The sequence below is a fragment of the Cuculus canorus genome, chromosome 14 (assembly GCF_017976375.1).
Source record: "Cuculus canorus isolate bCucCan1 chromosome 14, bCucCan1.pri, whole genome shotgun sequence".
NCBI classification, from domain to species: domain Eukaryota; kingdom Metazoa; phylum Chordata; class Aves; order Cuculiformes; family Cuculidae; genus Cuculus; species Cuculus canorus.
The window spans coordinates 2,811,658-2,838,474 of record NC_071414.1 but is presented as its reverse complement, the minus strand read 5'-3'; the positions used below and the strand labels follow the sequence as shown (position 1 = coordinate 2,838,474).

At 44.6% G+C, this 26,817-nt stretch overlaps 1 protein-coding gene across 2 annotated transcripts in view; it reads left to right on the top strand.

The window, feature by feature from the left end:
* The window catches only part of CTNNA1 (catenin alpha 1), a 130,511-nt gene that overhangs the window by 28,333 nt on the left and 75,361 nt on the right, over positions 1-26,817 (top strand). For both annotated transcript variants that reach the window (XM_054079793.1, XM_054079794.1), the window contains exons 5-7: positions 651-770; positions 2,980-3,246; positions 5,834-6,037. In XM_054079793.1, coding sequence (XP_053935768.1) covers positions 651-770; positions 2,980-3,246; positions 5,834-6,037 — 591 coding nt within the window. The remainder of the gene's footprint in view (positions 1-650; positions 771-2,979; positions 3,247-5,833; positions 6,038-26,817) is intronic.

Below are 26,817 nucleotides of genomic sequence, written 5' to 3'. Positions count from 1 at the left end.
GAGAGGAGTTTGGGGTTTTTTCTCTGAGCAAAACATGTGCACTGGGTGTTTGTCACTGTTTTTATGCTCATTGTCAGTAGCTTTTGACATTGTGTTGCACTTGATTCTGAACTTTTAGTACTGAAAATAAATGCACCATGTTCTGCAACTGCAGGGAGTAACCAGATTTTTCCCTCTTGAAGAGATAATTTGGCTTTCTTATTAGCAGTACTCCCTTGTAGCTACTAGGGATGAAAAGCTTCTAAATAAAATGGATGTGAGTAGTTGAGGAAGGCTTTTCTTCCCATGGGCAGCTGGGTGGGTGGGTTGTACAGAATTGGAAGTGAAACGAGATTGGATACTGGGCCTGCTTTTGTGGCAGGGCTTTAAGGACTCTCCTCGTGCCCTTTGGCACTGCTGCAGCCCTGCCAGCGCCCTGGGCTCCTTCACACTCTTTCAGATGTGTGCACGTGGCTGTCTCTGGTAGCTGGGGACTATGAGCTAGTAGGTTAGCCTTGAGTGCTGTTAGCCTTTGAAGTGTCCCTCTCCAAAATATAGGAGAGGGCAGTGGAAGATTGCTTTGTCTGTCTGCTGTTAAGTTCATACTGAATTACTTCCTGAACAGTGGGCTGTATTACTTGGAAAAAACATGTGACTATATATTCTTATAGGTAGAAGAAGGTATCTTGAAACTAAGAAATGCTGGCACGGAGCAGGATTTGGGTATCCAGTACAAAGCCCTCAAACCAGAAGTGGACAAGCTTAACATAATGGCAGCGAAAAGACAGCAGGTATGATGATGGCAGCTCGTTCTTCAGTTTATTTCTTCTTCTTCATTTTCAAAATAAGAAAACAGAGCGGCCTTGCTGCTCTTGCACAGTGCCTGTAGCTGAGTAGTTTGTGTTGCCCTCTGCCATGTTTAGGAAGTCACAGAGTCATGGAATGGTTTGGGTTGGAAGGGACCTTAAAGCCCATCCAGTTCCAACCCCTGCCATGGGCAGGGACACCTCCCACTGGATCAGGTTGCTCCAAACTCCATCCAGCCCAGCCTTGAACACTCCAGGGGTGGGGCAGCCAGAGCTCCTCTGGGCAACTGGGCCAGGGCCTCACCACCCTCACAGGAAAGAATTTCTTCCTAATATCTAATCTAAATCTTTCCTTTTTCAGCTTAAAACCATTCCCCCTCATCCTATCATGTCTGCTCAGCTGCAGAGTGCTGCTTCCGACCACATTTGATCCAGTAGCTTTTGTCTATGTCAATGCTTTAGCGCCTTAATGAAATGCAGCTTCCCAAGACTTGTACTTCCCATTTTGAAGTGGTACAGGAAGGAGAATTGAGAAGTGACTCGGTGCCTGACACGCTCCCCACCAGTCCACCCTGCGCTTGTGGTTTGAACAGAAGAACTGAATGTGTCCATTTGAAAATGTCGTGGCTGGGCACAGAATTACAGGTCTTTCCAAGAAAGTGGGTGGTGATGCTGGTTAGACTGGCACTGAAACGCCCATTTGAGAAAGGTTTAAACTCCTGTTTGTTGTGTGTATGTTCTGTGTTTGGATAGCTTTTGCTTAACCTTAAATTGTGTGTGAAATTTGTTTTGTTCAACAGCATGGTTGTGACTCATTCTTGTGTAGGTAAGCTTTCAAAAGAAAGCAGAGGTGTGGGCAGTCCCATTTATCAGAAACAGCATAATTCTTGTACAGCATTTTCTGCTTCTGTTCTGCTGATATGTACAAACCAAAACTGCTTCTGCACTCTGACATTGCTTGGCTTTCTTGCACAGATTCATCCTTGCAATAAACTGGGTACGGTCTAAAATGGATTGCCGGTTGGTTTTGTATCTAAAATCTGATTGCAGTAAATGGGAGTAGGGTTGTGACGGCAATGCAATAAATGTCCTTAAACTGCTTTGTGATGGATTGTTCTACGCTATGGGAAGCGGTGGTACTAAATCTGTAAATCTGTGCGCCTGCTTGGAGTGCCCTCCCTGCTCGGTGTGGATCTTGCAGAGGTCATGTGTTACCCATTTGTTTTGTGGAGTCTGTCAGGTGCTTTTTTTCCTTTTCTCAGTAAGGCAGTCCTCCTCATCACCTCTTCAGTAGATTTAAGACATAACTTAAAAATTACAGTACTGCTAATAACAGTGTTCATTCTTCCTTTATAAGCTTACTGCTCAGGCTTTATCTACTTATAGTGCTTCTATTCCAAAACAGAAGTGACAGTGCTTTAGAGAATTGCAGCAGTGAATGTTTGTGAAAAGATGCCTGGACTTGCTCGCTAATCTTAAATTAGCATTAATTACAGTCATTGGATTAAATTCCTGTCATTGGAGATGAACAAGAAGTTGAATGAGATGATATATTTGTTCTTCTAAAATTAAGTACCCAAGTCTCTTGAGGAGAATAAACTCCATCTTGTAGGTGTGATTAAAGAAAACATTCAGGCTGTGAGGCTCAGAGTTTAAATTAAAGATCTTACTTCTGTGTGAGTGCATTGCAAGGTTGCAGGGGAAGCCTCTTGTTCTTTCACTGGATAAAAAATAGCTTGGTTCTTAAGTTAGCTAAAAATGTTAGGTATTCTGTTTTGAGGATTTAGGTTTCTTTGGTTTTTTTCAGTTGTAATCCAAACTGGAAGTAGTGGGGAGAGATGTGCAACTTGTGTGTCCTCCTGATTTACGGATGTTACCAGCTTTCATATGCTGGTCCTCTGCTATGGAAAGGAGGAAAACCCAACCTCAGATTCTGAGTTGTTGGGTTGTGAATGGCCCTACAGTACTTTTTTTCTTGTCCTTATGAAGCTGTCATGGTTGGAAATTGGTTGAGCCCTTAAGAGGTGGAATACTCGGTCAGAAGATTGTTAGATCTGAGCAGACTGGGCAGAGAAGCTGCCTGTCTTTTGATGATGTGAGGGGACGGTGTATGGATGTTGATGGACACTGATGGACGGTGTTAAATGTGGGGAATGTTCTCAAATGATTTTGTGTTCCTTAATTTTCCTAATAGGAATTGAAAGATGTGGGTCATCGTGATCAGATGGCAGCAGCCAGAGGAATCCTGCAGAAGAACGTTCCCATTCTTTACACGGCGTCGCAGGCCTGCCTGCAGCACCCTGATGTGGCTGCGTACAAGGCTAACAGGGACCTGATCTACAAACAGCTTCAGCAGGCGGTCACGGGCATCTCGAACGCAGCACAAGCCACTGCGTCAGATGATGCTGCCCAGCAGCAGGGCGGAGGTGGAGAGCTGGCTTATGCTCTGAACAACTTCGATGTAAGTCTGGAATCCTTCCCATAAAAAAAGTAGTGACTCCAACTCCTGTGCTCGTTCCCCTGATTTACTAGCAACAGTTTACTTTTATTTATATTGCCTGAAAGATCGTTTTCCACTGAAATGCAGCAAGTCCCAGGTGAAACGGGCCTTTATTTTTTAAAAAAGTCTTTTTTCCAAACTAGGATTGATGGAATAGAGCAAGTTATATATGCGGTTCTTGGTGATTGAAGGCTGTCAAGTTAAACTCGCTCTGAAATAGCAGTTATCCTACTGCTACATTAGATAGAAGCCCTTGGTTTATTTGAAATTGATTATTTCATAATATATTTATGTAATGTATTCTTGTAGGTGACAGAAATGACTTATTAAAAGTGAATAATGTATTTGGAATTGCCCAAACTACCTGCTGAGAGGAACATGAAGTGGGAAGCTTAATATGATCTTTAGTTGGGAATGAAGTCATTTCACACTGATGTGTTGTACTGATCTGTCATATCCTTTATCTTGCATTCAGTAAGTTACAGAGGATAGCCATGCATTTTTACTGAGAACACTTTCCTTTTGAAGCTTGTATTCTGTGTCTACCAGTGATTCAGCTTCTGAATTTTAAACACCTTGGAACTAACTTACCTCTAAAACTTTATTTAATATTGCAAAGCCATCACTCAAAGGTGTTTAATACTTTTGTTTTTGCCAGACATTGCTCACCTCCCCCTCCTTTCTCTCACCACTCCCGTTCCTCCACTACGTTCTTTGCCATGTTTCTTTCACCAGGCTATTGGAGTTCTCCTGGTGCGTGGTGCGAAGTCTTTCTATGTGATCTCTTGGATGACAAAAGGATGTCATGGTTATCTTGATCTTTTTGACTATGATTTCAGTTTTTGGCCCGCTTTTCTTAAATTCCATCAGTTGTATGTTGAGCTCCATAAGTCTTAGGAGCGTGCCCCAGGTCAGCACCCAAGGGGTGGCAGGTTTAAGCAGGAGGGAAGGCAGATCCTGTAACAGCAACGCTGAATCGAAGAAGCAGTTCAGTTCAGGTTCATGGGTTGGCTAATCTAGCTCAAATCAATGTGATTTCTGATCTATTTTACTATAGTGTTTTACTATATGAATTTCTCTTATATGGTCAGAGATTTTTGAGTGCTGCAGCTCACATGGAGCTTTTGAGCTTTGAGTTCTGCTCCGTGAAGCTTTCTAATAGCAGCAGGGCTTGTTCAGCAGGCCAGCCTCAACATGTGTTGTGTGCAGGAGCTTTGTCGTCTCATTCCTGCCAAAGGAGACGGACAAAACGAATGTGTTCAGGTTCTTGGCAGATGTTATCCCTGCACTTCATTTCCTGTGAATGTTTGAGTATTATTGTGCTCCTGTAATAAAGGCTTTGCACACACACTCCCTCGAATACTGCAGTGTTTTTATGTGATAGTAAAATATTAAACGGCTACCAGAAGATAACAAGATAATGATTATCTCTGTTTGTGATGGAGCAGTTCTGGAGCTATAGCTTACAGCCGTTCTTATCCACACAGCTTAAAGTTTCAGGAAAAATGAGGAGCGTTGTTGGAGAACATGTGCCATGTTCTAACCCCGCTGTGAAGGCTGTGTGGTTACTCTGTAGGGAGGTGAAATGTGCTGGCTGGCAGGAGAAGTAGTAGTTGTGACGTTAAAGTTAGCTGGCACACAAACTGATTGTGAAAACTCCCATCCCAAAAAACCTTGGGGCTTCTTTATGAGCAGTTAGCAACATGGTCCCCTTCCACCCCTGTGACGGGAAGAAAAACCACCCAAAACCTAAACAAAGATGGAAACAGCCAAATAAGTTTTCCTTAAAAACTACAAACCTGGTTATGTAAACAATCTGGAAGAACTCCAAAGGTGGTAAATACTGCACTGCTTCTTCCTGGGGAACTTCCGTGGGTGGTGGGATGAGCCCCTTGGAAAGCGGATACATCAGCACGGCTGTTTCAGCCTGAAGTCTCTTGATATGAGCTGTGCTCACTAATACTATGTCAAGAGAAGCCTATGAGAGTTTTCTGCTGTGAAGAAATCGATTTCTGTGCTGTTTGAAGCGTTGGAGTTGATGTTTCACTTGGGAATTTTTGAGAATGCTGTTGTATTTACCTGCGTAGCGATGAAGGGAAGAAAGGCTGGATAAACTAGGACACAAAGCACTATATACAGGACTAATTTTGGGCAATTGTTTTCTTTGGTTTTTGGTTTGTGATGGGATAATTATATCTGACAAGTTAACGAGGGCAGGCATGTCCGGATTGACATGTAGTTAAGAAGAGTTCTGTACTTTGAATCTTATTTGTGCTGGCACATTTGATTTTTGCCATTCATGTAACAAGGCTTCCTGTGGCCAAGTTTTGTTTGGCTGTCAAAGCAGCACAAGAAATGACTAGCGATGTAATCTGCTGGGGGAACTGGCTAGTAATTCTACAAAACTACTCATGAAAATCATCCTCGATGCCAAAATTGTGTGGTGTTTGCCTTTTCTGCCTGATCAGGGATTTGCTGTAAATGTTCGTTGTCTTGATGACTTTTTGCTTGCTCTGATTACTAATTCCTGACTCCTTTGTTCTACTAGAAACAAATTATTGTGGATCCATCGACCTTCAGCGAAGAACGTTTCAGGCCTTCCCTGGAAGAGCGCCTGGAGAGCATCATTAGCGGAGCAGCCCTGATGGCTGATTCATCCTGCACACGTGATGACCGACGGGAACGTATAGTTGCCGAGTGTAATGCGGTGCGACAGGCCTTGCAGGATCTGCTTTCGGAATACATGGGAAATGTGAGTATCTCCTGCTTGGTTTGTTTAGTTTGCGTGGGGTTTAACTCCATGCGATTTATCTAAAATGTGAAATCAAAGCTGTGTGTCTTGAAGCCGGTTTGTTCGGTTCCTGAGCAGAATGTGAACAGTAACCGGTAGTCCTACTACAAGGCTTGTCAAGAGACAGCGTCAAAGGTACTTAAATCATTGGTGATACTTACTTTAATATTGATCTCTAGTCTTCCAAGTAACTATTATTATCATAAAGTGCTAACCCTTCAGCACTGCTCTTGTTTTATGACTGTTAATGATGGCTTGTATAGAAATTCAATAGGATCAGTCTGGTTTTCTGCCTCAGTTTAGGTAAGGTAACTTGGCTTATGGACAGAGCAGAACTTCACTTCTGCTGCAGCTTGGAGAGAGTTTAATGGTGTCACCTCTTGGCTTACGGCATAGATTCTCAGAGTCAAATTAATTACTGTTGCTACTCTGTTTGAGTTGAGGTGATGTAGCAAGATAAATATCTTGTAAGAAATCCTGGGAACGGTTTGGTATAAATATTGGGCTCTGAGCACTTTTTTTCCAGTGCTTAGGCATTTCGTGTGCTCACAGTATGTGATGCCTGAGGGCGTTTCTGCAGTGAGAGTAAGTGTCATGTCATGTGGATCAGCTGCTGTATTTGAGGACATCATGATATATAGCAGCCTTCCTGTACTGAAAGGTGCCTAGGGGAAAGCTGGGGAGGGGCTCTTGATCAGGGAGTGCGGGGATAGGACAAGAGAGAATTGTTTTCAGCTGAAATGGGGGGGATTGAGATGAGATTTTAGGAAGAAATGTTTTCCTGTGCGGGTGGGGAGGCCCTGGCCCAGGTTTCCCAGAGCAGTGGTGGTTGCCCCATCCCTGGGGGGGTTCAAGGCCAGGTTGGATGGGGCTTGGAACAGCCTGATCCAGTGGGAGGTGTCCCTGTCCATGGCAGGGGAGGGGACTGGATAGGTTTATGTCCCTTCTAACCCAAACCATTCTGTAATCTTGTGATGCAGTATTGGTCTTCCCTTCCCTTTGTTGCCTCTTTGCTCTTATCTCGGTGAGTTTTTATCTGAACAGCTTTTGCTGTGGTGAGAGGTGAGGTTGGGAAATGATAAGGTTTAGACTCTGTCTAGTTGTTAAACTTTATTTCTGAAATCAAATTTAACAGTTTTAAGTTGCAGAAATAGCAACAAGTGAAGTGAACTCCGGGGCTTGTAGCACCGCAGCAAGTAAAATTGGCTGGAGGCATCCTAATGGTGTGATGCAAAGTCTTGTTTATGCACTTGAGAGTGTTTGAGGTGGAAGTTAGTTCAGAGAGACCTCCTGGACAAAAGAATGTATTTATGAATACTGTTGTGTACCTTGCTTTTAAATCCCTTGGTGTAAACTACTTCAGCATGGAACAGAATGGATCTGAAGGCTGCCGTGTGCGAAATAGGGCGGTATAATTTGGAGAACAGATGTAGTGTGTGGTAGAGAGGAAGTAAAACAAGGATTTCTCTTTACCAAAGACAAGGACAAAGTAATTGAACAAAACTGAAAGCCAAATCTTCTATAGCCTGCAGGCTGAGCTAGGTGCTTCATGCAGGCTGTCTTAATTGCTTTGGGAAGTGGCTTGTGCTCTTTGGGAAGCATCGCTGTTGTACAGAACTTCAGGCTGCAGCTGGGATGCAAGCCGCACCATTTAAAATTCTTTTAGGAGCAGGGTTTTTCATTACTGTGTGATGGATCTGTAACAATCCCTCAGACAAACGTGCTGCTGGATTGGATGAAGTCCTGTCACCATGATTCGGAGTAAAGCATCCACCAACTGCTGATTAAAAATGTGGAAGAAGTAAGTGCTCTATCTTCCACATAAGAGCGATGGCGTTTCTCTCATTGCAAGTTGGTCAATACCTGTGTAAGATTGCAGAGCTTTGACTTCCTTTCACAGGAATGCCGTCCGTCCTCCACCTCGGCTGTGTGCTGTTGCCTCTGATATGCGAGTTTAAGTCATCAGGCTGAGATGGAAAGAATGTATTTCCTCTGTTATCTCTTTTAACACATTGTGAAATTAGTGGAGCATGCTGAATTTTTTTAAAGTCACTACTATGTTATGATTGTAGACAGGGTAGTTGGGGAAATGAGATTAGGAATTCAGTGAAATGGAGTGGAAAAAGCAATTGATAAATTATGGTGAAAATGTGGGATGGTGTGTGAAAAAATCCATACTGAGGGTAGGAAAAAACCCTCAATGATTAAGCTGAAGAATGAATAATAGTTGGGAACGTGAAGAGTGAGAAAGGCCTGATACATCTCCAGGAAGGCAGGGATGTGCAGACCTACACAGTGGCGGAGGAAGTGCCGTGTCATGTATATGTATGATATACCCGCAGCCGCGGCTCCCAGCCGTCTCCTGGTGTGCCGCTCTCCAGTCCCCCTATGAAAGAGGACATGAATCGGGCATTAAATCTGCTAATTGCATGGCTCTTGCAGTGCATCGTTAATTCTATCAGAGTGCTGGAATAAGACGTATTTATTGGCAGAGTGTAAAAATTCAGAGAGAAGATGGAATGAGGAACACAGTGGAAAGGCTGAAGCACAGGAATGTCTCGAGGCAGATTCCCTTTGTTTTAAATGCCCTCTGTTTAGTGACTTCCTCTAGCTTCTGGGTTTCCTTTCAGACCTCTGGCAATGAAACGACTGTTCCTTAGACAGTTTATAACTCAAAGGGCAGTGTTTTGGACCTGTGGATAACTGTCTCTCCGGGTCTGTCCCCGGCGTCTGTAAGCCTGCAAGCCTCGCAGGTTGTGTCATGATGTGTGGCACAAGTTCCTGCCTGAGCAGCAGTTTTCAGCAATAAACTGAGCTGTGAGATCTGTTGACTCCACCACCGCATCTGCTGGCGGAGTCGTGAGGCCTGTGATTGTCTGTGAAACAACAGCAAGATGTGCTCATTCCTGGGTTACAGAAGTCTGTATCCTCCTTTCCTTAGCTCGGTGTGCGTTTCCTTTTCCACCCAGCACACCTGCCGTGCTGGTGCAGTCCGGCTTGGTCAGCCCAAGTTGTGCACATCACAGCCAGTGTCCTGTCCTGGCAGTGGTGGGCAGTGGATCCTACAGGAGAGAGGATGGTAACGGGGGTGTGTGTAGCTTTTCTTACTCGGAGCATCCCCCGCATGCTGGCACTCTGCAGCTCTGAGCCTTCTAGAGCGAGCATTGCCGACTGCATCGCTTATGTCCACTGAACTTTGTCTGCTTTTTTACGACCCATCCTCTTGGTGTAAGCCACATTCCTTAAAATGCCAGCTGCTCATTCCTTAACTGTAGCATCTGATCCTTTAGCTTTTACCCCGCATCTTCCGCTTCGCCTAGGGAGAGTTGGTTTCCATTATGGCTTTTGCTCACTTCTCACAATTTCAACAGAAAATTGTTTTCCTTTTCAAACTTCCATTGCAGATCCCTCCTGAATTGAACCAGCAAACACGAAAAGTCTATATGCATTTGATTTTTATTGCTTGGAGTTAGCGTGGTTCTTGCTGTGAGCACTGAACAGCAGAGCAAGAGTAGGTAGGCCTAAAACAATTCATTATTGATTCTGACTAGCGTTGTAAAAGCAGTGTAGTCGAAGGTCTTGGATCTGGGATGAACTGCCTGGAATGCAATAAACGGACCACATCTGTTGTAGCTAAGTTTGTAATTGATGGCAGGATCCAAGTCTGTGTGTGATCTGTTGCAGCCAGGCATTTTTGGTGTGAGTTTTATTAGTTAAAACATTCCTCCGCATATTTGAGTTGAGGTGGACATTGATACCAGACTTGGGTGGGGGAAGAAGGCAGAACAAAGAATCTACTTGAATGATGTTCAAGGTTCATAGAGTACCCCAATGAAGAAGTTACTAAGAGAGCCTGGATCCCGAGTGCAGCAGTATAACAAAATACAACAGAAACAGGCTTTTGTGTCTCACTCCATGATCTTGTGTGGGTAGACACTGACTGGTTGCAGTTTGCTCAAATAAAAAGTATGAAGCAGTATATATTTTTGACACTGCTACCAATGTACCCAGCGCTGCCTTTGCACTGGCAGCCGGGGTGATGCCTCTCCCTGTGGGGAGAGCAGATACGATTTTTGTCAAAGTCTCTGCTTTTCTGTGCTGCACCAGACAACTCTGCCTCAGACTTGTGTGTCGCTTTTGTTGCAATTCTATAAACTATTTAAAGTGAATGCATAAAAAAAGCACAGTGGGCTGATAAAGCTGAAATATTTCTGCCTTTCTGAGAAGCTGGTGTGGAATGGAGAGGTGAGGAACTGTCTACAGCCACACAAATCCATAAACAGTAAGTTGTGACAGGTTACGTGCTCTGCTGCAGTTCTCCATGGGTGTTGTAAGCGCAGAATTTGGGCAGCTTGCCTTGTTGAATGTGGTAAACATATGAAATGGTGGGGTTTGAGATTGGGGTTTTGAGGTTGGCGTTTAGCGGTTTGAAAGTGCATGCTGTCTGCTGGAAACTTAACCAGAAGTTTCCATTCTGCTCTCGGTTTGACTGTGTTGAACTCACAGATGACATCAGTTATCTGGTTGATATGTCAGACTGGAAATAACTTCCTGAAGCTCTTGAGAGGCCGTTTATATTGCTTGATGCAAGTGCCCCGAGGGCTGGGGACAGTTCTGAGAGTTCTGTTTTGGAGTCATTCACAGCAGCGATCAGAGGTGTCCGGTTCTGCTTAGCACAGAAATGCGCAGAGCCCTCCCTGTCTATTCTGTACCTCATCAATTGCTAATGCATGTAGCTACCCTGTCGCACGCGTGCCAGTGATTTGGACATGCGCTAAGTGTAAACTTTGTCAGAAATTCTGCTTTGGCCAGTGTGGAATGCGAACCTGAAGCCCCATTGTGTACAACATGCTCTTGTACAATAAAATCCCTTGTTACTACATTTGGAAACGATGAATCATGTTACATAAAGTAGCTTGACAGCTCCTATTTCAATGGGAATTTTAATGCTTTCATATTAACATTCTGCCTGTGTCCTTGACTGTCTGGATTGCGTTAAAGGTGCTTGGCAGCATGTGGTGGAAACCCACTGTGGGGCTGTCTTCAGAGTTGGCATCCCAGGCACTGGTTATTTCAGCTGAGGATTTCCAGTTTCTGTCTTTTGTTTGGCCTGAGTGATTGGGTTGAGTACCACAGGGGTTGTTTCTTTTAATGTTAGATTTTAATCTAATTTACAATCGTCTGGCACGATCTGAAGGGAGATGAGGTGGTCAAGCCCTGGGCTGCTGATTGCGCAGGAGAAACTGTGCACTGACCAGTGTGGTTTGGTTCTCAGGATGGCTGAAGTAAGTCTCAACACTTCTGGTTTTAGATTTGTTGGTCTCATACCTTGCTAAATGTTGGTTTGCACACTGTTTGTGTGTTTGGTGTGCCTATGGAAGTGTACTGCTCCAAACAAGTACCGTTTCCTTAATCCTAATTGTGCTGTTTTGCTTTTCTTCCTGAATCTTCTGTGAGAGTCTCTGACACTTGAAAATGAATGGATAAGGAAGCGCCTGGCTTATCTATTCAATATCTTTTGGGTGAAATAATTTTGTCTTCAGAACTACCCAGGAACGGCATTTCCACTCCTGACACACTTATGGTTTGCAGAATGGAGATGTGTTTTCATTATGTATTTACGTATTAATAATGTTGATCTACAGCTTTATATTCCCATCAAGGACCCATGCTTGGAAAGGAACGTGTGTGAATTTTCATGACTGTACAACTTAATTACAGCAAGTATCTATGTATTTGAGAGGCTCCTTGCGCAGCACTTTTAACGAAAGCAGCTGTTTCTGAGGAAATAGATGTGAACTAAGATGGCAGACTGATCCATATGTATCATAAAGATGCTGATAAAAATTCTGCCTTGAGATAATCTGCACTTTCCTCTTAATATTGTTTCTGTCAGTTTAAGATGCTTGAATGCTGATGCGATGGACGTGGTTTGAAAGCCTGGATGAGTTTTCCTGTTGTGGACTTCGCTATTCAGTAGAGCTCTGCTGGTACGCTGGGCACCAATTTCCATAGACATTATCAGTTTGACAAAGATGCTGCTTTGAAAACCAGAACGTTTCTAAAGTGATAGAGTTTTTAAGTGTAATGCTTGCAGGCTGACATAGAGTAAATAATTCAGTGTGCTTGGAGTGGAGCCTGAGGAAGATGATGAGAATTGCACATGGCATCAGTTGGGCATTTTGGGCCACAGAAACAAGTTTCTTACCCAGCATCATCCTGGTTTGGGACTTGGCATGGGGAGTGTTTCAGAAGACATCCTGGGAACTTTTATTTCTTGGGTACTAATAGGAGGGTCTGTGGAGTAAACGGAAGGCGGCTCATGCAGAGCTTTATCAGCCTTGTGAGCTTTGGGTTTTAAGGCCCTTCAGAGCTCCCAGCCGTTCCAGCAGTCACTCTGAGCTCATCCTGATGTGCTTGTGGAATTGCTGGTTTGGAGATCCCCAACAACTGCTGTGACGAGGGTGCTCAGCCTCGGAGGGGAGGAAGGGCAGCACATCTGGGCTCCAGCTGCTTGTCGTGGCTGGTGGTGTCAGTGCAGTTGGCCTCTGCTGAGGTTGCCTGTTCTTCTATCCACATGGCACAACTGGATAGTCCCGAGTACTGTCTCAGGCCCAAGGCAGTGTTGATGCTGTGCCGTGAGAATGCAGTTCCTAAAGCAGTGTATGGCTGGCTTAATGCCTGCTCAGAGAAGTCCAGCACAGCCAGCTCTCTCACCTGAAGTCCAGTTACAGCACATGCTCAGCAGTCTATTGAAATCTTAAATCACTGCTAAATCATTGCTCTTCTCCATTCACCGCTTTCAGCCTTTGCTGCTTGTTTGGTGCAAAATTGCTAGCAGTAACTCTTAAATTGACTAGATTTGACAGTAGCTGGGACTCGGTTTAAACTGTCTGGTACAGCAGCATTCAACCTTGCAGTCTTTCCACGCCTTTCAGCATTTCCATTGTCGACTCTTAATGTATGTAAAAGAAGGAAGGGTGCTGCCCTCACAATGCTTGCTCCATTCGCATGTGCAACAGAATTAAGTCTGATGCTGTTTCTAAACTTGAGAATTGAGTCCTGCAGTGATGGTTTCCATCCTACCCCATACCTCCCTTTCTCCCTCTCCCTCTCCCCTTTAGGTTTGTATTACTGAAACATCTTTTGCCTTTCCTGCTAGACACTGACTATCTCCAGTGTTAATCCATATTGAATATCTTCTAATATTGCATTATAAAACCAAATGTTTCTTAATCTACTGTTGATCAAATAACATTTAAGACTGGTGGAAGGAAGACCTGAAATAATAAGATGCACGCACTCGTGATGTGGCGGCTGGCATTTAGCAGCATTTTACTTTGTGGAGCTGGAAACCATTTTACATAAATATGATATAATGCTATGCATGGATTCCACTTTAAAATTCTGTGGTTTGTGACTTATTTCATTTGAATTCTAGTGTTTTGTAGGAAAATCCTTGAACTCTATCTGACTACTTAAGATTAAGTACACAGTCACCCCTAATGAAGCTCCATTTGTGATACTTGAGCACTCTCAAAGCCAAAATCAAGGAGTATAGATGGAGCAGAGCATGTAAGTTTGCACAGTGCCTACTGATCTGTGGATAAACAGTTTTTAGCCTCCAGCAGGATCATGCTCTCAGTGTGCAGAAGTATTACACACACAACTGGGCTTTTGAATTCCTCTTGTTGGAGGGAAGGGGTGATGGGATTATTACAAAGTTGGAATACTGTGGTTCTTGCATTACAACGAAATACTTGCCTCTCAAATCCTGGACTCTTCCCTTTTTCTCTTGATCCAGTACAAGCTCTGAATTAAGTTTCAATCTTTTGCAAGACAGGATTCAGCAGATAATGAAATGAGAGCATGAAAGCAGTTGCTGTTGGTGTGCGCACGTGTCCCTGTTATTGTCTGGCACCACTTACATCCTCCCCAGCTCTCTGGTATTGGTATTGTTGACCTCCATGTTTTTTGCTTTCCAGTATCTCTTCACCTTTTTTATAAATCCCAATGCAAGCAGTAGAGGCCTTGATGGGAACCAGTGATTTCTATTCTAGACACGGCGTTTAATATTTAGACCATGCTCTTCGCTCACTTCTTTCACTCTGTGTAAGAAAGCTGATGTTCTGTAACGCTCATAATGTGTCCTGGAGCCTTAGACCTATTTTGTCCCAGAAAGTCAACTGAATCAATACAGAATAATTAGCATTTGTGGCTTATCCAAGCAGTGGCGACTCTCTTGAATGTAAATAGAGGCGGAAGAATGACTTAATCCTCCTCGTGTCTGAGGAACGGATGAGTGTTAAGCTGTATCTCGGAAAGCTGTCTGCGCAGGGGTGTGTTTCTTAAGCAGGAAGGACAGGAGTGAGAGGCAGATAGGCAGAGAAGAAACAGGGCAGAGACAGCTTGTGTATGCCAGGCTTAAAAATGTGCTCATAGCTCTTTGAAAAGACTTACTTCATGACTTTTGAGACTGTATGCTCAGAAATTAGTCTTGCTGAATTGGAACTTGACAAGAGTGGTTTCTTTCCAATAACAGCAACAAACCTATCGGCTCTCAGGCCAGGAGCTTCCTTGCAAAGGTGTGCTGAATGAGGAGTTTTCCTCACTGCCAGTTAAAAAATGTTTTCTCTGGCCATCAGGCCATAACGGGAAACCCAGGGCATTTGCAAAAGTCACAGCAGTCAGTAAAAAGGCAAAGCCTGCGTTTGCTTTCACAGATAACTATGCCTTTTGAAAATTGAGTATATTTTTCTTTAGCATCTGTATGCTTCGGTCTGAACGCAAATGTTGCGTGATGTGCAGCCGTTCGTGGATTATTAACTCATGTGCATGTACGTTAACCTCTTGACTGTCAAGAAAAAAGGGTTTTGCCATTCATCGGGTGCTCTGCTTCTGCCATATGTGGCCAGGAAAAAATTGCTTCTCGGCTCAGAATCTCTTCTGTGTGCCTGAGGTGCTGTCATCTGTGGCTTCCTGAATATGGTAACTTGAATTGACGTGATCTGTTACTTTCTGAAACCTGCGGAACAAACTGGGGAAATGAAGCCCGGTAGCGTTTTGAACAACAATGAAAAGGCTTTGAAAACAAAAGGCATAGGAAACATGGGTGGTGTGGGAGCGTGCAGTTGGGGTAGCGGGAGGGAGCTGAGGTTCTTGTGGCTGCGGAGCAGTTATCTTTGGCAATGCATACCCACTCACCAGCCTTGCTAGGCTAAGGTGTTCCAGCAGCAGGGCCCAAAGGGGATTTCTCCGGCCACTGAGCCCTTTCTGCTTCTTGCTTGCTCCACACTCACCTTCTAGCTTGCCTTGGATCCGCTGCGTTCTAGGGAGTGTATTTTGGTCTCATTTAAAAGATGGACTCCTTTAAAACAATTAACGTACTCCTTATTGTCTTTATGTTAAGTTGATTGAATTTTGGACTCAGGTTCTCACCTACAAGAAAAGCAGGCACTGTTTTGTTTTGGTTTGGATGTTTGATAAAGACAGATTAATATGTGTCTGTGCTGTGTGAGGCTGCGCACAGGGGCAGTTTGGGGAGCCAGGGCATTTACTGTCTTTAAATTAATCAAAACTGCAAATAATTCTGATATTGCTGATCTTTTTTACATGTATGAATGTAGTTGCACAATTTCTCAAAATTAAAAAGAAATACCCACAGAAATATTAAGTAATGCTGGAGAGCCTTGGGTGTCTTCATGTGACTTCTTCGAGACACCCCTCGTTACCTGCTTGAGACTTCTCTATGTTGTGAGGTTTCTTTTCTTTCCTCATAGAATGTTGTGACTATTGGTATTGAGAGGTTTCAAGTTTGGTTTAGGTGCTGATTAGCAACAGTGGTATGTGATGCTTTTTAAAATGCTCCCTGAGCAGGACAACAGCCCTGAGACTTGTTTGTGGCACGCAGTCTCTCCTGGATCTACTGCTGGAAGGTCTTGATGGACGTATCTCCTTTTCAGCCTTCCCAGCAGTTGAATTACAGCTGAGAATGTCAGTGGTGGCCCAAGCCATAGACCTCCATTTACATGCTCTCCCCATGTTTTTTAACCTAATAACTGTGCATTGCTTTTAAGCATGCGTTGATTTTATTTAAAGCATCTTAATTAAAGCCCTGCAATTAAATCTGCTTGTGCAGGGGCTGAGCTGCTGGCTACCTTATATTGCTCAGGTGGCTTCTGTGGCTTGTTTCATCTCTCTTCTGTGAAAGGGTTCACATGTGTATGTTCCCCACCTCACCTGTCAGCTGCTTGGACTGTATAAGAGAGAACTTGGTGATTTGGGGCTGGCTTGCTCTGCCCTGCTGTGCCTTTGAACCTCTCCTTTGAGGACGGTCTCTACTGAGTCATTTCAGGGGAAGAAGGTGACACGAGAGCTCTCATGTCAAGCACAAAATAAGACTGCAGCGATATCATTTGATACTGTTCCCCTTAAATGCCAAATTGTGAATTTCCTTAGAGGCAGAGCGAGGTTTTGGGCACCTCTCCAGGAGTCAAAGAATCCCAATTCTGGAGGTCACTGGACTGAAAAAAGCCAAGAAAATGAGAAGTCAATGCAGAAATAACTGATATGTTTGAAAAGGAAAGAGTTGAAAGCCCTTCTGTCTTGCACCTGAGCAGCTGACCCCTTCAGAGCTAATGGCCTACAAGATGGTCACATTTCTTCCCGTGGGATCTCTTAATTGAGGCAGGGTATTCACAACTTAAAGGTTTAGGTCCTTGTGTTGTGAGAGCTGTGCTGGTCCCTGTTCGTCTCCCAGTTCTATTGTCACACACAGCTCCTTGTTCCGAGAGAAGGCTCCTGTGTACGCAGAGGCTGTGGGACTCACTGTGGGAACTGCGACTACAGGGAACGAGGAGATCTTGTGAGGAATGTTTGGAGAGAACAAGGGGGTAACTAAGCAGCAAATCTTCATGTTTTGATACTCCCCTGTAAGCTATCATGAAGACTTATTAACAGAGAAGGTAAAACGGGCTTTTTGGTGCCAAGTGTGGAAATCCTAGAATTATGGAATCGTAGAATAGTTTGGGTTAGAAGGGACCTTAAAGGTCATCTAATTCCAACCCTCCTGCCATGGGCAGTGACACGTCCCACTGGATCAGGCTGCCCAAGGCCCAGGTCCCACCCAGACTGCCTCTACATTCGTATAAATCAGTTTGTATTTATTTCTATCATCACTTTTGTAGTGCTTTGAAAACATCTCCTCCCCCCCAGAAATCACGATACACTCTGACGGAGCTCAGAAAATCTTTTTGAAAGAGCAGGACTGTGCCGAGTACACGAGGAGCTTGTGTCCCCTGGGAGCATCCTGGTATCGTTTCCATTAGATGGATCAGTTTGTTTTATGCCTTGGGTACACTTGCTCTGTGACTGTGCTTACATTACCCACCTGTGGAGCCGTGCTGCGGAAAAAGAAGGCTGCTCTTAGTACCAGGCTGCAGTGAAGTATATGTTCAGTTAAAGCTTATTTCTTGGTGTAAAACCGACTTTACCCAGCTGGGTGTTTCAGATCACTGTCAGCTTAAGTACATTCAATTTCCCTGTTTGTCTGTGCCAGATTGTACATTAATTCTGTTTGCTTTGAATGGCTTCTGCTTTACCATCTACCTAATGCTAATTTAAGTCATCTACCTAATGATTTCTTTACAAGTAGAGGCTAATAAAATAAAAACGTGGAATTCTTCTGCATCCTGGAGCGCTCTGCATCACTTTCGTCCTTTCTCTGAACGCTGACTGTAGGTGATGACACCTTCCCGCTCCGCCTCAGATGTGCTGCCTGTTCCTTGATGCTTTATTTCCGTTGACATCCGTTTTCGTTTGAAGGAGGGCAGCCACTTTGTATGTGTCAGCTTTGTGCTGGAATTTTAAATACTTTAATGCATTCTCATTAGCTGCAAGGGTGGCTGGCTAATTAGTTAGCATAGTAAATAATGGCTTGACAGTGTCTCTGAAAGGATGACGTTATGCGTGCCATGGTTTTAGTGCCTTTTTAATCCTGCACGGTTCCTCGGCAGGTCACTTGCTTTAGGTAAGTGGAGGCGATGCCAGAGAGGTTACTTCAGCTGCAACCTGATGTGTCGAGAGGGTATTCTTATTTCCAACAGTTTTGTCTGCTGTGGAGGCAGGTGAAGTTAGAGATGCACGTGTGGGAAGGAAGGAGTTCCATCTCTGTGGGCCTAGGGGTGCTCGGTGGCTCATCCTGCGGCAGTCAGCTTCTGATGCCATTTCCAGCTTTTAATGCCTCTCGCTTCCTGTCGAAGGCAACTTCTTACTTAGTTTTTGTGTTAGTGTATTGTGGGTTAAGGCTGCTGAATCCCTTCCTACAGGAAATACTTGAAAATGTGTCACAAACTAAAGCTATTTATATTTCTGATAATGAATAAAGGATGCATTATTTCAAGCTTTGAATGTCTTATGACTGCATGGGTAGGATTGTTTTATTATCTGTTTCTCTGAGCTGTCTTGCCAGGAGTTAGGTGGCTTTATTCCCAGATTTCTAATGCATTTTCTTCCTCTTGGAAAGGGCATATGCTGTCTTGGCTCACTCTTTTTAATTTGAGTTTTGCAGGGGTCTGTGTTGCTCCAATTTTAGTTATTCTATTTCTAAAGCCCTTCACATGCATGTAAAATGATAAAGGCTCAAACATTTCAAGGCTCTTACAATTCTTGTGGTGTAAACCTCAGCCTGCTTTTCGTATTTCTGGATATATCTATTAGTTTGTGTAACTTGCAAAGGCAAAACTTGAGATGTGCTTTAGATAGGGATACTAATTAACATCAAAATGAGGATTCAAGCCTGTGAAGGTGGTTCTGCAGTGGCAAATCGCTTGTCAGCCCCAGCAGCTGTCTCGTGGCTCCTGCGGCAGCGTTTTGTCCCTCTAATTTGGTATTCTGAGATGTTCCCCCATCCATCCTCTTACTCCCATCCACTCAGCCGTACTGAAAGTGAGATGAATTGACCTGTAGCCAAACGTAACTAGTCGTCATTCAACAACATCACTGGTGAGGAAACGGCTGTAAGGATTGACAAAATATTTTGCTGCCCTCCTTGAGCTCCTCGCTTGTCATTCCGGAGCAGCCGGATTAGGCTTCACCTGGCTGCACAGCAATCAGGGCTGATCCAGCGTCGTTTTTGCCTGCATGCTCTAGGTTTAAAACGGAGCTTTTATCAGCAGCTCTGATACCTCTCCAGGGTCTGTGCAGCCCCACATCAGAGGCTGCTTGGGGCAGAATGGGGCCAACTTGCTGCTTTTCAATCTCATGCTTTCTTCTGCTCTCCTCTGGGTTGGGTGGGAGCTGGGGCTGGGGTCAGGATGGCCCAAGAGTGGGGTCTCAAAGTGCATCTAGGAGAGGTGTTTGAGGTAACAATCATAGAATTGTTTGGGTTGGAAGGGACCTTGAAGCCCATCCAGTGGCAGGGACACCTCCCACCGGATCCAAAGCTCCATCCAGCCTGGCATTGAACACCTCCAGGGATGGGACAGCCAAAGCTTCTCTGGGCAACCTGGGCCACGGCCTCCCCACCTTCTCAGGAGAACTTTTCTGCCTAAGATCTCATCTCAGTCTCCCCTCTTTCAGCTGAAAGCCGTTCCCTCTTATCCTCTCCCTGCACTCTCTGATCAAGAGCCCCTCCCCAACTTTCCTGTAGGCCTCAAGAAATGTAAACCTCTTATGTTTTGCAAAAGATTTCAGGTATGTTTGCTTTAATGCTGGGTCCATCTGGCTTGTAGAGTCCAAACTTTGCCCTCTTGATTTAATAGAAATTAGGAAAACTCAGTTTTAGCTGTGATGTATTATTGCCAATTTCAGGGTTTTGTGGTTTTTTTTGATCTGTCAAGGAAAAGAAAGATGTTGCAGGATGATTTTCTCACACGCTGGCACTTCCCTGCATCTCTATCAATAGATATTTTTGCCTCAGTGGTGGAAATGTGTTGCTGAGGTGTAGAACCTGTGTGCTCTGTATCACAAAAGCTAGGCTGTTAGCTTCTTCAGAGATGAGAGTAAGCCTCGAGAGAACACCGGTAGTTCTGTTACCTGGAGATGGTACAAATGAAGTACAAAACATTGGAGAAACCCTTGTCTTCCAGACTGGACATATATCTTCTCTTCATCCCTGCCCTTCTTCCCCGTATCACAGGTGAAAACAATAGTAAGAATAATTGCTCTGCTGTTGCAATACCACTTTTCCCCTCAAGAAATAGTATAGGTAACACTGGGCAGTAATTTTGAAGGTTTGTTTTCACCATTGCATATAAGACACCTCGTTCAGTGACTGTCACTTGGGAAGATATGTGAAGGAAATTGCTCTTTATCCCTGCACAAAAGATGGATGGATGGATGGATGGATGGATGGATGGATGGATGTTACAAGTCAGTAACTGGGTTCCTGCATGGGTTGGGGATGGAATTTATCACTTCATATTGCCTAAATTTGCTTGTCTTTAAGATGCGAGCTGCTTACCAGCCCCAGCGTTTGCTGCTGCTCCCAGCATTGTTCAGAGTGGGAATTCTGGAGCCAAGTTACAGGGATTAGGAATGGGGATGAGCCTGGAGATTTTGAGCAGCTGCTGTTAAAGTTAAAAGCTGTTGTGAAATTTGAAAGAAGGTTAAGCTGTTTGTACTTTTGGCGTTCATTTTCTGTTAGGGAGCAGACTGCAAGAGTGGAGGGGCAAACCATAGCTCCATGCGAGCAAGTCAGACTTCGGGAGGGATTTTATGTTGATGAAGATATTGGAAATGTTACTAATTTGTGATATCAGTTGTAAAGGCAGTGGAATGCTTTTGCCACCATATTGGTAAAATTTGCCTTTCCTGATTATTTCTTTTTACGTAATGCGGTTATAATCAAACTGCTTGTCAAAACAGAAATCAGCTTGTGTAATTGCCTCGGTGGAAGCTGCTTTAATAATCACAAAGAAGTTCTCTTTTCTACTCAGAACGAGGCTTGTTTTTCCTGGTGCAGCTCACTGAAACCTGTACTTGTTCTTTATCATGTTTTGCACCTTGTGTTTGCGAGCAATCTTGTGTCAAGTAGGTGGGTTTGTCAGCGAGGTCTCATTCCTGCTGTAGTTTAAAACATTTGTCTGTCATAAGCAAATTCAGGAGACATTGTGTACTGATTATAAAAAAAGAAAAAGAAGAACAACAAACCAACCCAAACAGAGTTAAAGTTAGGAGTCTTGAGCAGAATTTACCCATTTACCCATTTAAATTGATTTATGGTTACTGAGCAATCATAGAATCATGGAATGGATTGTATTGGAAGGGACCTCAGAGCCTATCCAGTTCCAATCCCTCTGCCGTGGGCAGGGACACTTCGCACTGGATCAGGGTTCTCAAAGCCCCATCCAACCAATCCCGTACTTCAACCAGCATGAGGTTCAGAGGATCGGGAAATACCTGAAGTGGAAGGCAGCTGTCATGCAGCTGGCAGTGGGTAAAAAGCTCAGAGAAAGGCAGTTGTAAAGTAGTAGGCGCACAATTTTAACAGATGTGGGTTTAGGGTAAGATGATGTGGTCAGAGAAGATATACTTTTATGTGAAGATAACATTAAGTTATTGGTTAATATAATAATAACAGAGGAGCCTGGTACTGAGATAACATCCGTATGCCTGAAATTGTCTCTGTGCAGAGAGTCCCATCTGCAGAGACCTAGACTCTTCTCAAAACTGAGTTATTAGAAGTTTCTCTGCCTTCCATTGGTAAACTTCTCAGTGGCTCGTTTGGGTTTTTTTTGAGATGTAATTTTGATTTTCAACTACTGCTTTCAGTTAATACCCCAGGAGTACTGGTTGTGTGTATTTTGTATTGTTCCAGGTAGATTTAGTGTCACATCTCTATTATGTATTTTTTCATTCACTGTGTATGTGAGTGTAAGTAGATGTTGGAGAGGAATGGAGTGGTTGTGTTGGTTTGTTACTCAACCTCACCTTCTTGGAGCGGTTTCTTTGTGTTTCTGTGGTTCCCGGTGGATGCCTTGCGGTCAGGGAGCACAGCCTGAACTGTGTTCCTGACTGTTGGAGAGCAGATTGAAGCCAGAGGAGTTGCAGCAAATAGAATATGCTGCAGCATAGCGAGGTTTGCATCAACCATTGAAACTCTTCTTTGAAGCCCATGATTACTTACTAATTTGCCTGATGAAGATTACTATTTTTGAATAAATGCACAGTAAAAGTAGATGTCAGAAGGTTCCTTTTTTGATGATGCAGCTTTATTGCGGTGTATTCAAATGATCAAGTGCCCACTGAGAAGAAGGAAGCGGTCTGCAGACTGGTGGTATCAGCTCATTTGAATGTGATATAAAACTTCTTCATGTGTCTCTGGACGCTCTCACTGGCGTTCTTTGTCAAGTTAATTGTTGTCCACAGACAGTTGTAGGGATGAAGGGGTAATATCCCTGAAATTTATCTGCGTGGTGCACTGGAGTCGCTCTCCGCTTTGTCAGTGCTTGCGTTTGTCCGCCGTGGTTTATGGCGTGCTGTCAGCCAGCTCTTTGTCATGGGAGGATCCTGGAGCAGCCATAAGCTGCGTTAGAGGAGGGTGCTCAGCGATCTCGCGTTCCACGTCTCCATACATTTGTGCAATGGCTTTTTGTACCATGTCAGATGGTGCTTGCTGTCCCGGTCCCTACTGGTAAGGGGACATCTCTGCAGTGGTGGGAGCAAGAGCTTTGAATTAATTCTGTAAACATGAACCTTATGGAATTGAACAAGGCCAAGTGCAAGGTCCCGCACCTGGGTCGGGGCAATCCTAAGCAAAAAAATCAGGCTGGGAGGAGAGTGGATTGAGAGCAGCCTTGAGGAGGAAGGGTGATGGGGGTGCTGGGGTATGAGAAGCTCAACATGAACCAGCAAAGTGCACTCACAGCCCAGAAAGCCAACTGTACCCTGGACTGCCTCCAAAGAGTGGGAGCAGCAGGGCGAGGGAGGGGGTTCTGCCCCTCTGCTTTGCTCTGCTCTGGTGAGACCCCAGCTGGAGGCCTGCATTCAGTTCTGGAATCCTCAGCACAGGAGGGACATGGAGCTGCTGGAGTGAGTCCAGAGGAGGCCACGGAGATGATCTTGAGGGCTGGAGAACCTCCACTACGAGGACAGGCTGAGAGAGTTGGGGTTGTTCAGCATGGAGAAGAGAAGGCTGTGAGGAGACCTTAGAGCAGCTTCCAGTGCTGAAAGGGGCTCCAGAGAAGCTGTGAAGAGGCTGTTGATCAGGGAGTGCAGGGATAGGGTGAAGGGAATGGTTTTAGCTGAAAGAGTGGAGACTGAGATGGGATTTTAGGGAGAAATGTTTTTCTGTGAGGGTGGGGAAGCCCTGGCCCAGGTTGCCCAGGGCGGTGGTGGCTGCCCCATCCCTGGAGGTGTTCAAGGCCCGGTTGGATGGGGCTTTGAGTGACCTGATCCAGGGGGAGGTGTCCCTGCCCATGGGGTTGGAACTGGATGGGCTTTGGGGTCCCTATGATTCTGTTTTGGAATGGTGGCTTGCTCCATGTTTCAGATTTTTCACCAACTACCAATATCATTGGCAAATCCCAGTCTCGGGGAGCAGAAGAGGCATTGGAACTTGTTCAGCAGTTCCCAGCACTGAAGTTTTTTTGGAGTGGTCTGTAAATACCTGAAATGCCTTCATGCTGATTCTGTTGTTGGATTCTTACATGGGGGACTGTGTGGGTGTTTAAGTATTTTAGCTATGGGCAGCAGATGTCCCTCATCCAAAGGGCTGGCATATTTTAGCTGGCCTAGAGACTTGCTCTGCACTCATGGGCAGGGAGTGATACTTGGCAAAAGCTCATTACACACAGGATGCGCTACCTTGTGGTTTCGATAAAGGCTGTACAGACATTCCTAAAAGTTAACAATCACCATAGAAACTTGTCTGAGTTATCTGTCACTTTTGTTTTGCTCAGCGTGTAGTGTCACGTTAGAAGTGTACCTGCCGAAGCTTACTGTGTTTTTTCTGTAGTTCAGCCTCATCCAGTGTCTAACCTTAGCCTTTTTTTAAAAGTTTCTGGTCTCTTAGGGCTGGATGCTAATTGCAGGCAAAAGGCATCTGTCATGTAATCAAAGCTTTCTTATTTCTAAGCTCCACAGCTGTCATGGTGCTATTAGAGGTCCCAGAGCTAGGCTGGCCATCCGTAGAGAAGAATGTAAACTAGAGATGGCTTTCTCTGCCTGCCTGCCCTGTGGCTGTTAAATTCGTGAATGCCTCAACCTTGAAGATCTGTGTTTAATATCTATAGAGCTTCCAGCTGTCATTGGGAGTCACCTGTGTTCTGGGTCTGCCCCAAGTGGCCTGCTGCTCCCCCAGGTGCTGAGCTACGGGTCTGTCCTGCCTGGAAGCAGTGTCACAGCTATTGCCATTATCGGGACTATCTGGAAGGATTGAGGAGGAACTCCTTTAGCTTTAAGTTATTCAACCCAAATTTCAAACATGACGTTAACCCAAAGTCTCTGCAGACCTTGGCGCAGCAGATGTTGTGTTAGTTTGGGGATGGCACGCTTCGGGGCGAGACTTGATCAATGAGGCATTCTACTGAAGCACAGTGTCTATCCTGCGGACAACAACAATGGTGGTTTAATACCTTGTGCTCTTTAAATGAGAGGTATATGGTTACACCTGGGGGCTTGCAGGGAGGCCCGCAGGGTGGGTTTCCCTGTTTGTTCCAGCCTCTTACCCTTTGGTAGATACATACTAAAGATATTCTGTCTGTGGGTACATCCCTCACCTCCCTTCTGGATCAGCTGAGTTGGCTTGGGCAGCTAGACTTTGACCGACTCAAAGCACAGATGGTCTGCAGTGCAGGGGAATGCAGTTTTGCCCCTTGTTAATTCTTTTCTGGTGCCTTGAGAAATGGAAACTCGCTTGTCCATGTCCCCATCGCCTTCCCCATGCTCTCACTGCTAATGGATAATGTCGCTGTTAGCTTTACTAAGAGCTCTATTTGTTTTACGGTGTTTTCTTCTCTGTAGGGTGGTATCGGGGCTGAAGTGATATATTTGAGGGCAGAAATTGATAGTCCACGCTAACAGCACATGGCTCTTCAGGCAGAGGTGCTGGAGGTGTGATGGATTATTTCAGAGTTAGTAAAAGAGAAGAGAGCAAATGCATCCTAATTAGAACACTTGAGCTGGATTCTGCATTAACACTCTTCTCAACATTTTTAGCTCTTTGCAAACATGGAAGTAAAACTACTTTTTGCAGTAAGCTTTTCTTCAATGTTTTCTGCTCTCCATAAAGGATATTTCAAGAATTTTTGCAGCTCTATAGTTGAGAAGTATCTTGGAAGGACCTTTCTACTTGAAATGCATTTCCTGTATCTCATGCTGTCTTTAATCTCATGCGGTCTCGCAAAACCCGTTCTGCTTATTAAATATGCAGTAAAGCTGTTCTGTTTGGTAGAAGCTTGTATGTTTAAACAGCACAAGTCTTCATTGCTCCTGTATTTTCAGATTACAAATTCAGCTGCGATACCACCATCAGATCAGAGCCATTAGAATGGCTTTTTCAGATTTATTCTCCTGATTATAATACAGAAAATTAATTGCTTTTGATGGTAAAGAATTATGACCCATTGATAAATTAAGGACTTTCTTGATGGATGAACCCTTTTTGCTTAGTTTAAGACTTTTCATTAAATAAGGCAGCTTTTTCAGCTGGTATGAAGCATAATGCACCCCAAACAGTGACAGCGCTGTGCACTCTTTTGGGGTGAGGGCTGGTGGGGGAGAACAACAGCACTTACACTGTCTGTTTGCTTGAGTACTCGACATAGAGGTAGTGCAGCCTGCCAGGAGAAGGCAGGGGTGAGTTACTTGAAGAGTATTGAAAATAAGTATTTAAAGGGAAGATTTATTGGTTTCTTGTATGTCCTGGTAATAGAGAAAACGGCTTTAGTCTTGTGTGTGCATTGGGAGTATGTGTGTTGGGTGCTGGGGAGAAGCCCAGTGTTTGACTCATGATAGACTCCTTGGTTGCTGCTCGGCTTTCAGCTGCTGCTGCTTATGCAGCCAGCTCAGAAGGTGCCAAACAGTTTTTGGGTAAGTTTGAATCTTTGGTCTTTTAGCAGCCTAAGAAAGAAGAAAAAGTCAAATTTGTTAGGCCTTGTTGAGTAAAACCAGCAGAAGAACCAAAACGTTGTTTTGGTGACCTCACAGTCCAGAAATTTTTGCCAAATGCCCTTTGCAGCCATACATTGTTAGTCATGCACAGAAATAAACATGGAATGTTGTGAAGCAGGTTGAGGGAAGTGATTCTGCCCCTCTATTCCTCTCTTGTGAGACCTTATCTGGAATACTGTGTCCAGTTCTGGAATCCTCAACATACAAAGGAGATGTAGCTGTTGGAACGGGTCCAGAGGAGGCTACAAAGATGCTCAGAGGGCTGGAGCACCTCTCATACGAAGACAGGCTGAGAGAGTTGGGGTTGTTCAGCCTGGAGAAGAGAAGGCTCAGAGGAGACCGTGGAGCGACCTTCCAGTACCTGAAGGGGCTACAGGAGAGCTGAGGGAGGGACTGTTCACAAAGGCTTGTGGGGATAGGATGACGGGGAACGGGTACAAACAGGAGAGGGGCAGATTTAGACTGGACACAAGGAAGAATTTCTTCACCATGAGAGTAGTGAGGCCCTGGCCCAGGTTGCCCAGAGCAGTGGTGGCTGCCCCATCCCTGGAGGTGTTCAAGGCCAGGTTGGATGGGCCTTGGGCAGCCTGAGCCAGTGGGAGGTGTCCCTGCCCGTGGCAGGGGGTTGG